The sequence below is a fragment of the Canis lupus genome, chromosome 12 (assembly GCF_048164855.1).
Source record: "Canis lupus baileyi chromosome 12, mCanLup2.hap1, whole genome shotgun sequence".
Classification (NCBI taxonomy): Eukaryota; Metazoa; Chordata; class Mammalia; order Carnivora; family Canidae; genus Canis; species Canis lupus.
Genome location: NC_132849.1, coordinates 11,459,714 through 11,474,530, shown reverse-complemented (window position 1 = coordinate 11,474,530; position 14,817 = coordinate 11,459,714). Strand labels below are relative to the sequence as shown.

Here is a 14,817-nt window from a genome sequence, read left to right as displayed (position 1 = left end):
GGCTCTGTCAGTGAAATATCTGCCTTTGGCTCAGGTCATGATCTCAGGGTCCTGGGATCGAGCCCTGCATCAGGCTTCACACTTGACATGGAGTCTGCTTGGGATTCTCTCTCTCCCTCTGCCCCTCCTGCTTGTGCAGTCTCTCTCTCTCTAAAAAAAGTAAAAAAAAATTTTTTTTAAGAAAAAGGTCATGATTTTTTTAAAAGATTTCATTTATTTATTCATGAGAGACACAGAGAGGCAGAGACACAGACAGAGGGAGAAGCAGGCTCCCTGAGAGGAGCCTGATGTGGAACTCGATCCCAGGACCCTGGGATCATGACCCGAGCCAAAGGCAGATGCTCAGTAAGGCGCCCCACATTATTTCATCCTAAACTAACAACCACCTCAAGAAAACTGAGTCTCAGAGAAGTTTAGTGATTTGCATGAGATCACACAGCAGCAGGTGGCAGAACTAGGGTCTGAACTCAGTCCCTCTGAAACAGTCCCATTCTATGGGCCGTTTTCCTTTTGCCTACATTGTTGTCAGTGGATACTAAGTGCTGGGAGCTGTTCTGAGCAATGACAGAAAGTGTTATTCTTGGAAGCCAGGTGCTGTCTGATGCACCATAATGAAGCTATAATAGCTATTGATTATCTTAAATTCCCAGGGAAATCATAGCGTCCCCACTCCCTTACTCATCAGACCACATGTTCTGATTGGGTGTTCTGACATGCTGGCCATCCTGCCACTTCAGCTCCCCCTCCTGCTGCCCCCCTTTCCTCACTGGGGCACAGAGTATACAAGTCATTATTGCTAGAGAATTGATCATCTATGGGCAAGAACACAAGAACACATTTCTTTCACAGAATTGTTGTAGAAAGTTCTTGTAACAAGATCGACAAGGTCCTGTGCCATGGGTTCCCTGCAGAAGCCTGCCTTTCCCTGGAAGGGTAGAGAGAGAAGACTGGAACAGCACACGGGCTCTGTAGTCAGGCACACAGGATACGGTCCCAACCATCCTATGTGTAGCTCTGTGTCCTAGACAGAGGCTCCTAACCTCTGTGCTGTTTCCTCTTTGCATATGGCCCATAATGGCACCTGCTTTATAGGACATTGCATGTAAAAGGCTTAATGCACAATAAAAATAGCTAGTATTACTACTGGTAGTGTTAGAAAGTATGTCAGAGGTATAAATTCACAAGTATATTGGGCAAACGAGTGGACTTAATAACCATCTCAGCACTTCGAAAAGCATAGGATTTTTGACAATCCCATGGTTGTTTTTTTCTGTCAGCATGCTGGCAAAAATCCATGTTTCGGGGAGGCAGACAAGAAATAGATAGCTGTGAAATATCATATATCTGGTGCTGATACAAGAAATAGGGAAAGGCAAGAGGGAGAATTGAAGAGCAGCCTGGGATTTAAGATGAGGATTTGAGGCACAACTTTTGTGAGAAGATCAAGTCCCAGTACTGCGATGATCTCATCACCTGAAAACCTTATCATCACCCAGCAAAACATCTTTCTAAGCTTCAGCACATGTTCAGGTGGACCGCAGGAGAGCATTCGGTGCAGAAAGCACTTGGGCAAATGCTTAAAATTCATCTTGACCACACGTAGTTTGTATTTTTCACCTTTCCTTTCTCCTTTTCCACTCACTCACTGGCCTCTCTTCCAGTTTTAGCATCTTTGGTCAGTATTTGTGGAGGCCTCGTCTTTTCTGCTGACACCTCCCAAAGACGGTGTTGGCTCTGTGGCTTGGGTTGGAAGGGATGGCATGGATGGTGCATTTCTCTAGTAACAGGTGTCTTTTCCCTGAATTAGGATCGATTGGTGGCCTCTTCTTCGCAGTTGGCATCGCTCAGTATGCCCTGTTGGGATACTTCATCCGCTCCTGGAGGACCCTCGCCGTTCTGGTTAATCTGCAGGGAACAGTGGTCTTTCTCCTATCTCTGTAAGTAGTTTTTCCTCATACAGGTTTAATTGAATAAGCAGAAGGAACATCTTAAGAGGATGTGGGTCAGTGAGCAGCGTTATTCCCTTTCAGGAGTTTGCCTGAACTGACTTTGGTGAAGAGCTAAATCCCGCAAGCGCTCCAATGCTTGGCAGCTGCCGGGAAGAGAGATGCTTAATTAATTCAGAAGGCAGGTATCCCTTGTTTCAAGTCACATCTCCATAGACTGTATTTTAACATTCTAGTTGTTGCCACAGGGTACCAGTTTCTTTTGTAACCTAATGCCTCAAGCCTAAAGATCTTCAAGCTGAATCAGGTCGGGTGCTAGGTGTCTGACTCAGGTATGAGATTGCAAATATCACAGTCCATTCATATCGAATATGTAGCAGCAACTATCCATCCAATAGGTGACTCTTATCTCAGGGCCTCTAAATGGTTGTGGATGTGGGAACTCTCAGATGTGGGAGAAATCCTTAGGGTGGATGGACTCAAAGCAGTAAAAGGGTGATTCCCTGGTCAAGGGCAGTATGCTCCAGACAACTTGCTCAAATGTCACACGGTGGTGCTCTAAATGCTGTAAGGCGAGCTACCAACTTAGAGCTGTTTTACCAGTTCTTTCTTCCTGTAGCAAATACTTTATTAATTATATAATTATTAATTATATTAATTATTATTAATAATGCCATTAACAGTGTTATGTAATAATATATTATACAATATAGAAGAATATTACTTATTAACATCAGCCCTAAATAGCCTCAGGCTCCAGTAACAATAGAACATATTTAAGACAAACTTACAGAGTTCTCCATAGAACTAACATTCAATACTGACCATCTCATTGGCACCCAGTTTCACTCATAAATACGGTACTACATTCTGATCTTTAGTCACAAAGAAATAATGCTATTTCCTTTCTTATTTCATCATTTTAATGACGTGCTTAAGAAGTTTGACTTTTTAGGGGTGTCTGGGTGACTCAATTAAGCGTCTGCCTTCTGCTCAGGTCATGATCTCAGGGTCCTGGAATCGAGCCCCATGTTGGGCTCCTGCTCAGTGGGGAGTCTGCTTCTCCCTGTCCCTCTGCCACTCCCCCTGCTTATACGCTCTCTCTCTCCCTCTCTTTTTCAAATAAATAAAATCGTAAAAAAAAACAAATGTTTGGGGATCCCTGGGTGGCTCAGTGGTTTAGCGCTTGTCTTTGGCCCAGGGCGTGATCCTGGAGTCCCGGGATCGAGTCCCATGTCAGGCTCCCTGCAGGGAGCCTGCTTCTCCCTCTGCCTGTGTCTCTGCCTCTCTCTCTCTCTCCTTGTGTCTCTCATGAATAAATAAATATAATCTTTTAAATCCTTAAAAGTTTGAGTTTTTAGCTTTATTTCACCAGAAGTTTTAACATGCTTAGGGGGAAAGACTTTCTCCTGCGGTATCAGACCTCTAATTTTAATCATTAAAATCTTTGGAATAGGGGCAGCCCCGGTGGCTCAGAGGTTTAGCGCTGCCTTCAGCCCAGGGCCTGATCCTGGAGACCTGGGATCGAGTCCCACATCAGGCTCTCTGCATGGAGCCTGCTTCTCCCTCTGCCTGTGTCTCTGCCTCTTTCTCTCTCTCTCTCTCTCTCTCTCTCTGTCTCCCATGAATAAATAAATAAATAAAATCTTTGGAATAAATAAAATTTTCAGCCAATGGTACCAGCTTCTGTGCCATAAAGTAAGGGACATCTGTAGTAGAATTTTCCTTCAGATGCTTCTTTAGTAGAGTCGTTCTTTATTCAAGTTCTACTAATTGAGGTTTGGTGGATTGAGGATTGAACTAAAGTCTGTTTTTGTATTCTCTTTGAAATAAGAGAATTAAATGTAAAAATGATTGTAATAGTGGGGCTCCTGGCTGGCTCAGCAGAAGAGCACGGGTCTCTTGATCTCAGGTTGTGAGTTCAAGCCCCATATTGGGTGTGGAGATTATTTAAAAATGAATAAACAAGCTTTAAAAAATGAATATAATATGGGACACCTGGGTGGTTCAGTGGTTGAGCGCCTGCCTTGTTCCCGGAGTCCCAGGATCAAGTCCTGCATCGGGCTTCCCCAGGGAGCCTGCTTCTCCCCCTGCCTGTGTCTCTGCCTCTCTCTGTGTGTCTCTCATGAATAAATAAATAAAATCTTTTAAAAAAGAGAATATAATAGAAATGGTTTGCCTATACTTAAAAGAGCAAAATGTATTAAATGTATTTAGTTATGTGAATTGGAATGACATAATTCTACCAGAAAGGGAAACTAACAACCTTTTATTAGTTCATGTATTATAAATTTTTGCGATAAATGGGTGCCTAGTATTGTCTTTGAATTAATAAGCATTCATGTAAATGTGGGCAGATGAATGAATCTTCCTTTTAAATGGCTAATAAGTCTCTTATTAGAGCAACTTCAATGGATGGCATGAGCTGTTCTGCCTTTCTTTCCTGAATGTAGTCTGAGTTTGTTACAGCCTAGTGCTAGGTGGGGACGTCCACACCCTAGGAAATGAATTTAGGTCAGGAAAAAATAGGAAGCAGAGAGAAAAGAGCATATAAAACTGAAACACATATTTATTCCATTAGGCCTTCCCACAGCCAGCCTTCAGTGTATCTTTTCGGATCGTCTCCCAGCTGGTTTCCCAGACCCTGTGCTCCAGGCACGGCAAGCTGCCTGTAGTTTGGCATCAGCTTGTGCTGTCCTGTCCGGGCCCCCTGCTTGCTGCTGCCCCTGCTCTTCCAATACCCTGCTCTCCATTTCTTCCTATTTAACTCCTGGCCTTCCAGGTTTGTTCAACTGCCACCCTCTGCAAACTTCACCCCATCACATCTCCAGCTACACATCATTTGCTTTTGTTTCTGAATTATACAGCACTTACCCCATGTGCCTCATGCCCTTTGAGCAGTGCTCTTATTCCCACTCACGTGGGAGTCTGTCTCTTTCTGCCCCAGGAGCTCCCTCCCGATGGCTGCAGGCTCTCTGCTCGGTTACATGTCCCCCAACAGTAAAGCCCAGGGCCTCCCGCACAGATGATCTTTCGTATCCATGGGACAGGTGTTGGCACAAAAATAGCTGGAATTAACCTCCAGGATTAGCTGTCAACGACATAAGAATAAGTCATGTTATTTTAGAGTCATACCTTGGTTTTTTTTGTCTTATTAGAAATATTATTGCAGTGCTTAAAAATTCCTCATTTTCACAATACTTGAATTTGAACAGTTTTACTCTAAAAATCAGTGCCCCCCAAATTTACAAAGATTTCCCGCCTTCTAAGAAATTCACAGGACATGTTTTGAGCAGAGGCAACGTTGTTAAATTAGCACTACAGCTTCCAAAGGTGGCCCCAGCACTGTGGAGGGGGCAGCATGTTCAAGACTGCTTTTTCTTTTAAAAACACATCCTGTGGGGCGTGCGGTGACTCATTCCATTAAGTGTCTGCTATCTGCCTTTGGCTCAGGTCATGATCCTGGAGTCTGGGGATCGAGCCCTGCATCAGGCTCCCTGCTCATCGGGGAATCTGCTTCTCCCTCTCCCTCTGCTCCTCCCTCTGCTCATGCTCTCTCTCACTCACTCTCTCAGAAAAATAAATAAAATCTTAAAAAAAAAATTAAAAATTAAAACACATCTTGCTGTTTGCTGTGCAAAATCTGCATGTGTTAGAATTTCTCTTCCCAAGTCTACCCATTGGCAGCGAGTGAGCCTTTGTGTAATTTGCCTTCTCCAAATGTGGGAACATTTGGGGTCAGGTTTGTGTACATGTCAAACCCTTTCCCTCACACAGTGTATTAACTCAAGTTTCCAAAGCTTGACTATCTCTCAAGTATAAAAATGATTTATAAACATTTATCAGTAATGTAAATCTCTCAAGTATAAAATCTCTCTCAAGTAACATCTCTCAAGTATAAAAATGATTTATAAACATTTAACAGTAATGTAAACATTTATAGAACAGTCATTTACAAACATTTTCACAGTGATTAATGCTTATCAACAATTCTGAAAACAGGGAAATTTGGAGGAGAAGGACAGGGACCTAAGTTCCCCAGAGATAGTGATTATTAGTATTTCTGCTCTTTCCTATCTCTTTTCTCTCACCTCCCCACCTCCCTCAGTTTTAATTTTTATTGCAATGGTCTTCTGGTATGTCACTTATTTTTCCTTCCCAGGCATACTCTCTCTATTCATCACAGTAGGCTTCGTTTATGTTCTTTGTATTTGCATTTAGACTCAAACAGGTGGTTTACATGGTAGCTCATAAGCGGCCCAGTGGAGAGGGTCAGTGGGTCCCCTTGATGATCAGCAGACCTAATTTCCAACACAACAATATTTTACTTGATTATCTACTTGTGTATCAGTAATAACAATCAAGTGGTAATGAAGTTGCAAATCAAGGGATTTTTCAGGCTGTTGTAGAAGGCCTGTGTCCCTGCTTTTGTTGACAATCAAATGCACGAATGTGCACAAATGTTCTCTCCCCACTAGCAAAGCTCTCAGAGGATTCGTGCCTTCTTGTTTCCTCTGAGCACCTACTGCATTGCTCGATACAAAATGAAAGTGCTCAACAAGTGGTTATTGATGGACTGGCCATCAATGAAGTTCCAGATTCCGTGGCATTTGTTGCCACTTCACCATCCTTTATGGAAAGGCATGGAGAATTCTAAAAGGCATCTTCCACAGCTGGTGGTACTTATAGAAGTCTCATTTTATGCAAATAATGTCACAGTAGATCAAAAGATACTAGATGCTGTATTTAGTAAATAAGGCATCTCTGTTCCTGTCCAAGTTTGTCTTTGGCAAGTCCTCTAGACCTGCACACAGAAGCGTGAAGAGGAAAAAGACACATCAGAGAGTTAAGTCTTAAAACTATCGGAAAATATCGGTGGCGATATAATTGTTCAATACTTTGTAGTTAGAGTAGAAAACAATTGTTTGGTACCTGGAAGTTAACCAGGAAATGACTTTTATTCTTTAAGGTTGTGGGGGACAGGAAATATCCTGAGGACAGAGTGTGTCAGCTGATTCAAGTGTTTTGAAGCAGTAAATGCTTGAAAGTAGTTGAGATGTGATAAACCCTGTTTAATTTTTATGTAGTCTTAAAATAATCTCTGCCTTCTTAAAAAACATCACTATGTTAAAAACATTTTTTTTAATTTATTTTTTCTGATGAGACAATAAAAATTGTGAGGCTTTGTAAGAACTTAACTACCTGCTATCTCTGTAGTATTATTTTCTTTTTTTTTTAATTTTTTAAAATTTATCTATTCATGAGTGACAGAGAGAGGCAGAGACACAGGCAGAGGGAGAAGCAGGCTCCATGCAGGGAGCCCGATGTGGGACTCAATCCTGGGTCTCCAGGATCACACCCTGGGCTAAAGGCAGGTGCTAAACCACTGAGGCACCAGGGCTGCCCCTCTGTAGTATTATTTTCACACTTTGTTAGGATTTAGAACCCTCTTTCTGACCTATGCTTTATGAAAAACTTGTATAATTCATTATTTTAGGTTTAACTTGCCATTCATCTGTTAAAATTTGTTTAAAAAATAAATGCATACTGCTTACCTTTTTTTTTTTTTTTTCCACTGCTGTTTTAGAAGTATGTTCTTGGTTTCCATTCCATTCATAAAGCAGGCTACTTTTTAACACTGGCACACTGTTGAAAGTGGCCCCCCCCTCTCTTTTTCACCTGTTATTGGGAGAGTTAGTTTGAAATCTCACATGGGGGGTCACCTGGGTGGCTCAGTTGGTTAAGTGGCAGCCTTTGGCTCAGGTCATGATCCCAGGCTTATGGGATTCAGCTGCACATTGGGTTCTCAGCTCAGCGGGGAGCTTGCTTCTCCTTCTCCCTACACCTGTGCCTACCCCTGCTAGTGCTCCCTCTCTCTGTCAAATAAATAAAAATCCTTAAAAAAAAGAAAAAGAAAGCTCACATGGATTCTGGTTGTGGTGAAAGAATCCACATATTCCAAGGTGAATTCTCTCCTCCCCGTGCCCATATTCCTCTATGAATACACAGCCTTTAATGACATCTCTTTCAGATTCATTCCTGAATCACCTCGTTGGTTATACTCCCAGGGTCGGCTGAGTGAGGCTGAAGCCGCTCTGTACCTCATTGCCAAGAGGAACCGCAAGCTCAAGTGTACGTTCTCACTAACACACCCGGGCAGCAGGAGCTACAGAGAGACCGGAAGTTTCCTGGATCTGTTCCGTTACCGGATCCTCTTGGGGCACACACTGACCCTGATGTTCATCTGGTAATTATATCTAAGGGCTTGATCCTCACCTCTGGTTGCTAAATGGGCTGTTGATAATATGTTCCTTCTACGGGGTTACAGAAAATTTGACCTGATTTGTCAGCTTGAAGTTGTTTTCATAAGAACACATCTTCTCTCCTCTGCTTTTGCAGCATCCTCTTCTGGTCAAGGAGAAACCCATGGTTTACCCATGGAATGTTTACTGAACTTGAGTAAATAGACAGCAGAAACACATCTTTGCTCCTGAGCTCTTCAATGTAAATATTTAAGTACCCCCCCACCAAACTCAAGAAAAAAAAAAAAGAGGAAAGAAAGCATATTAGAAGAGTTTCTAAATAGGAGCTTAAAGTACCTCCCTTTGGTTTTAGCAGCAAGTGGTCAGTTACCATGCTCTAGTTGTAGTGCCCTGGGCTGTACTTTGAGTGGCATTTCCACTTGCTAGCTCACTCACTCACTCCTGGGGGTGGGTAGGCAGTGGTGTTCCTTGCACAGATGGAATCCTGAGAGTGGGAAACGATGGACTCAAAGTCACATGTACAAATCAGTGAATGAAGAGATTGGCATTCTCTAAACCTGATTTTCTTGTTTACCTTATTCCTTCCTGCCTCTCAAAATGCTCTTAGCATTCATGCGAATCACACTGAATGATTCAAGATGGTTCCACTTAAAGCATGAAGTGGAAAGGAGAGAAGTGGATGGGCAGTGAAGAGAATATATGAACTGCATGTGTGTTTTAGTACTCTATAGGCCTACCACATTTTATTGTGCTTCTCAGATACTGTGTTTTTTACAATTGAAGATTTGTGGCAACCCTGCATCAAGCAAGTGTACTGGCACCATTTTCCAACAGTATTTGCTCACTTCATGACTCGTTTTGTTAATGCTCACAATATTTCAAAACCTTTCCACTATTATCATATTTGTCATGGTGATCTGTGATCAGTAAACCTTGGTATTACTATTATTGTTTTGGGGCACCATGAACCACACCTATATACAACAGTGAATCTAATAAATGTGTGTGTTCTGACCATTCCACTGATTGGCCATTCCCCTGTGTCTCTCCCTCTTTTGTCTCTCTATTCCTTGAGACACAACAATATTGGAATTAGACCAGTTAATTAGGCCTACCATGATCTCTTTGTGTTCAAGTGAAAAGAAAAATTGCACGTCTCTTACTTTAAATCAAAAACTAGAAATGAATCAGTTTAGTGAGGATCCAAGACCGACCAAACTAGGCTTCTTGTGCCAGTTAGCTGAATTTTCAGTAAAAAAAAAAAAGCTCCTAAAGGAACTGAAAAGTGCTACTCCAGTGAACATACGGATGATTAAAAGCAAAACAGCTTTATTGCTGATATGAATAAAGTTTTCATGGTCCAGATAAAAGATCAAACCAAGCACAATATTCCCTTAAGCCAGAGCCTAATCCAGAGCAAGATCCTAATTTTCTTCAACCCTCTGAAGGCTGAGAGAGGTGAGGAAGCTGCAAAAGAAAAGTCAGAAGCTAACAGAGGTTAGCTCGTGAAGTTTAAGGAAAGAAGCCATCTCCATAATATAAAAGCACAAGGTGAAGCAGCAAGTGCTAACAAAGAAGCTGCAAGTTATCCAGAAGATCTAGCTAAGATAATTCACAAAGAAGGCTACACTAAAAAACAAATTTCCATGTAGATGACACAGCCTTCATTTGGAAGAAGATGCCGTGTAAGACTTTTATAGCTGGAGAGGAGAAGTCAGTGCCCAGACAGTTTGACACCTGATAGGGGCCAGTGCAGCTGGTGACTTTAAATTGAAACCAGTGCTCATTGACCATTTGGAAAATCCTAGCTACCTTAAGACTACACTAAATCTACTCTTCCCATGCTCTCTAAAGGGAACAACAAAGCCTGGATGACAGCACATTTGTTTACAACATGGTTTACTAAATATTTTAAGCCCATTATTGAGACCTACTGCTCAGAAAAAAGAAAAAAAAAAGATCTTTCAAAATATTACTGCTCACTGACAATACACCTGGGTGCCCAAGAGCTCTGATGGAGATGTACAATGAAATTAATATTGTTTTCATGCCTGCCAACACAACATCTGTTCTGCAGTGCATGTATCAAGGAGCCATTTCAACTTTTAAACCTTATTATTTAAGACCTGCATTTCATAAGGACATTGGTGCCATAGATAGTGATTCCTGTGATGGATCTGGGCGAAGTCAATTGGGAACCTTCCGGAAAGGATACATCTAGATGACATTAAAAATATTCATGATTCCAGGCAGCCTGAGTGGCTCAGCGCTTTAGCACCTGCCTTCGGCCCAGGGCATGGTCCTGGAGACCCGGGATCGAGTCCCATGTCAGGCTCCCTGCATGGAGCCTGCTTCTCCCTCTGCCTGTGTCTCTGCCTCTCTCTCTCTCTCTCTCTCTCTCTGTGTGTGTGTGTGGTGTGTGTGTGTGTGTGTGTTTCATGAATGGATGACTAAAATCTTTAAAAAAATAGAATATTCATGATTCCTAGGAAAGGGTCATAATATCAACATTAACAGGAGTTTGGAAGAAGTTGATTTCCAACTTTCATGGATGACTTTGAGGGGTTTGAGACTTCGGTATAGGCAGTAACTGTAGGTGTGGTGGAAACAGCAAGTGAACTAGATAGAATTAGAGCCTGAAGATGGGACTGAATCGCTGCAATCTCATGATCAAACTTGAATGGAGGAAGTCACTTTCTTACAGATGAGCACAGAAAGTGGTTTCTTGAGATGGAATGTACTCCTGGTGAAGATGCTATGAAGACTGTTGAAATGGCAACAGAGGAGTTAGAATATTACATAAACTTTGTTGATACAGCAGCGGCAGGGTTTGAGAAGATTGACTACAATTCTGAAAGACGTCCTACTGTGGATAGAATGCTATCAAACAGCATCACATGCTACAGAGAAATCATTCATGAAAGGAAAAGATCAATCGATGTGACAACCTTCACTGTTGTCTTAGTTGAAGAAATTGCTCCAGCCACCCCAGCCTTCAGCAACCAGCCCCCTGCTCAATCAGCAGCCATCAGCATGGAGGCAAGACCCTCACCCAGCAAAAAGATTATGACTGCCTCAGAAGCTCAGATGGTGGTTAGCATTTTGTAGCAATAAGATATTTTAAATTAAGGTATCTACCTTGTTTTTTTTAGATAATAATGCTTTTGCACATTTAATAGACTAGAATATAGTGTAAACATAACTTTCATATGCACTGGGAAGCCACACAATTCATCTGACTTGCTTTATACATCTACTCACTGTATTGTGGTAGTCTAGAACCTCACCCACAGCATCTCCTAGTTATGCCAGTACATTCTGCTCGGGTGCCATAATTCGGGTCCATTGTTAGGGTGTGAACATCATACTTAATGGCTTGAAGGACTGTTGTGCTGGTTGGTATGCATTTGCCATGAAGGCAGCGTGGAAACCAACCTTTTTCATGTGGGAATTAAGGAGCATAATCTATGAAAGTGATCTTAGATAGAAAGCTGTAAAGAACAGCAGATTGAGAGGAAGATGCTGTGAATATATTTTTCTATATCATGGTTCTCTTTTTCTATGCAGCCAAGCACTGGCTGCCACCTGTATGGTTAGGGGCCAGGGCCACACCAACTGCTGCCTTCCCCACAGACCCAGAACAGTGCTGGAATATCACAGATGCAGAATAAATGTGGAACAGAGGACATAAGCTTGGAGACATGGAGATTAAGGGAACTTTTAAAAGCAAACCTGACAATCTGGCACAGGAGCTGATCATTTGAGGATCTGCCTATCGCAGACACTTAGGAAATATGTTCAGGTGCTTTGGGCTCTATAAAAAATTCCACATTTGCATGTCATATAGACAGGCAAACTCTCTGCCTACTTCTTGAGGATAATTTACTTCTTGTTTTTAAAGTTTTTGGGTTTTTTTGAGGCATACTAAGTTTTGGATTCTGGCCTTCAGGGGATAAAAAACAGACGAACAAACAAAGTAGACTGGGAGCCAGGGAGAATGTCCCTGTTTATTTTATATTTTACACAGCCAAAGGAGTTCTTCTCAAATAAACCTCTTCCCCCTGGGCTCCAAATGCTAAAATATGCCATAATAGAGACAGTGTCATTGCACATAACTGCTGTTGTTTTTGAAGATGCCATAAAACTCAAGTCTTTTCTGTGGATCTGTCATCGAAGAAGGCCCTTACCAGGGAGTAAAATGATACCTCTGTGTTTCACATCTGTTCCTTTGGTTATTTCCCACACTAGTACTTTTTTTTAAATAGTTCTTTGATGCCCTAAATATACTGTTAAATATTTTGCAAGCATTCTAAATTTTTATTGAAGCCCATAAAAAGGATTGAAATGATTTTAATAGCTGTAATTATGCATCCCAATGACCCACTTGCCATTAAGGAACCTCGTGAGCAGAGTCCCTGCCTTGGGACCATAGTCCCTCCTTTCCCATGCTCTCCCACCACTGGCAGGTTCTGCATGCCTCTCATGTCCTGAACTGGCTTAGTTTATTTGTGTCTGACTTGCTACTATTCAAACTGTGTTTAAATATGTATGTGTGTTTCCATGGTTGGAATTACTTCACTGGGATATATATATATATATATATATATATATATATATATATTTTATTTATTTGGGTTTTATTTTGTTTTTGAGAGAGAAGGAGCATGAGAGCAAGCAGAGAGAGGGGTAGAGGGGCAAAGAGGGGGAGGGGGGAATCCCAGGATGCGAGCTTGGTCTCACAACCCTGAGATCGTGACCTGAGCCAAAATCAAGAGTTGGATGCTTAACCAACTGAGCTACCTAGGAGCCCCAGGATTTCTGTGTTCAGTGCAGAGTAGTCACACACTGATACACACAACACATGGCAGAAGAGGGTGTTTACTGCAGGTAGAAAGGATTTTTAAAATAGTTTAGAAAGCTGCATGGGTTTAAATTTGTTTACCTTACTGCTTGCAGACAAGCTGCTAGGGACAGGGAACACAGACAGCCCAGTGTCACCTTGCATCCTCACACATGATGGCCTGGCTCCGACACTGCTCATCATCCTTAGTACACGAGTGACAGCTCCACCCAGTGAGCTGTAGCAGGAAGTAGGTGCTGCCACTGGCTCATTTGCCAGGGAGGGATGACCCACTAAGCAGTCCATCTCCGGCCCTTTCGCCTCCTCCTGTCTCTCTCCTGTTCCCTGCAGCCCCTTCTTAATAGCCCTGGACACATGACCCACTTTGCTGTTTTGGCAGATATGGAAAGAAAGCTTTCCGTCTTCTGTTTGATCTCCTTATAGCCATAGCTCATCGGATGTTTTCTAAGGAAACCTAAGGGAACCAAACAGGAACTTCCCTGTAATAAACACCTGTCAAGCTGAATTGCAAAAACATAAAAACTGATGGATTTTCAAAGCCTGCAGTACATTTGGTAGAAATGTATGGTTTACAAAATGTGTTCATAGACTAGTAAAGCCTAGTTTTAGGGTTTTGCTTTTGTTCATTCTGTTCTGTTTCATTTTATTTTCAATAATTCCATTTCCTAGGCACAGACGTTTGTTTGTTTCTTTGTCAGAGAAAGCCCCAGCTTGGAGCTTCAGGATGGCTCTTTGTTGGGCTTATGAGCTCCCGGGCTCCTCAGTTCCTGGCCCATGGGAGGTAGGATCAGTACCTGGCACAGTGCCTGCTGCCTAGCAGGCTCTCCCCAAGTGTTGCAGCAAGAGCATGCAGAAATAGACTGATGGCTTCTCAAAGGGTCCTTCCTCAGCTGCTCCTCCTGGAGGATCCAGCCCCTGCTGGGCTCCTGGTCTTCTCTTTCCCATCTGGATGTTGGCAGCATAGACACCTGGCAAATGCTGGGCGAGTTGAGAACCTGGTCAAGGGTTGGAGGGCCAGTCATTTCTGGCCTGCAGGTGACCCACTGGCCATCCAGTCGCTTCTCAGCACTCATTCTCAACACCATCCTCTGTTGGCTTTCCCCTTGGGAGCTCTTTTCTCGAGTCATTTTGACAATATCACAGCAGTCGCCTGTGGCAAGTGTTCCATAAACTGCCGGATTAAATAAAGCGAGAATAGTCATTGTCTTCTATTAAATGCAGATATGCCTGATGAAAGGACAGACAATGTCTTTGCCCTTTTGGGAGCCGGCCAAAAAGCATCTAGCTGTAGCTCAACGGCCCCTTTCATTTGTATTTTTTTTCCTAGTATAAATGTAGGTTGCGATAGGAAGGTCACTGGGAACGTCAAGCTTATTGCTTTAGACAGATGACATTATACTGAGCTAGTGATTGAATCTTCTCTGGCAGATTCTCATATGCTTTTTCTGTTGGCTTTCTTGTCTCTTATCCCCAACTGCAGGTTTGTGTGCAGCTTGGTGTACTATGGCCTCACTCTCAGCGCAGGCGATCTAGGCGGAAATATTTATGCCAACCTGGCCTTGTCCGGCCTCATAGAGATTCCCTCTTACCCTATCTGCATCTACTTGATTAATCAAAAATGGTGAGTATAGATGAATATGAAATGCAGCACATAGGGTACGCACATATACATGCCCTTAAATCCATAAGTACTTAAGTTCTGTTGTCTTTGTCCATAGGCAGTATCTGCTAAGTGCTTCATGGTGAT

The 14,817-nt window shown here is 42.5% G+C and overlaps 1 protein-coding gene across 6 annotated transcripts in view; it reads left to right on the top strand.

The window, feature by feature from the left end:
• The window catches only part of SLC22A15 (solute carrier family 22 member 15), an 81,315-nt gene that overhangs the window by 43,108 nt on the left and 23,390 nt on the right, over positions 1 to 14,817 (top strand). For 5 of the 6 annotated variants that reach the window (XR_012004163.1, XM_072769647.1, XM_072769646.1 and 2 more), the window contains exons 5-7: positions 1,808 to 1,937; positions 7,978 to 8,193; positions 14,551 to 14,691. Coding sequence is in view for 5 of the 6 variants with exons in the window: in XM_072769647.1 (XP_072625748.1) it covers positions 1,808 to 1,937; positions 7,978 to 8,193; positions 14,551 to 14,691 (487 nt within the window). In the remaining variant the exon portion in view is untranslated. The remainder of the gene's footprint in view (positions 1 to 1,807; positions 1,938 to 7,977; positions 8,194 to 14,550; positions 14,692 to 14,817) is intronic. The other variant, XM_072769649.1, reaches the window with a different exon arrangement.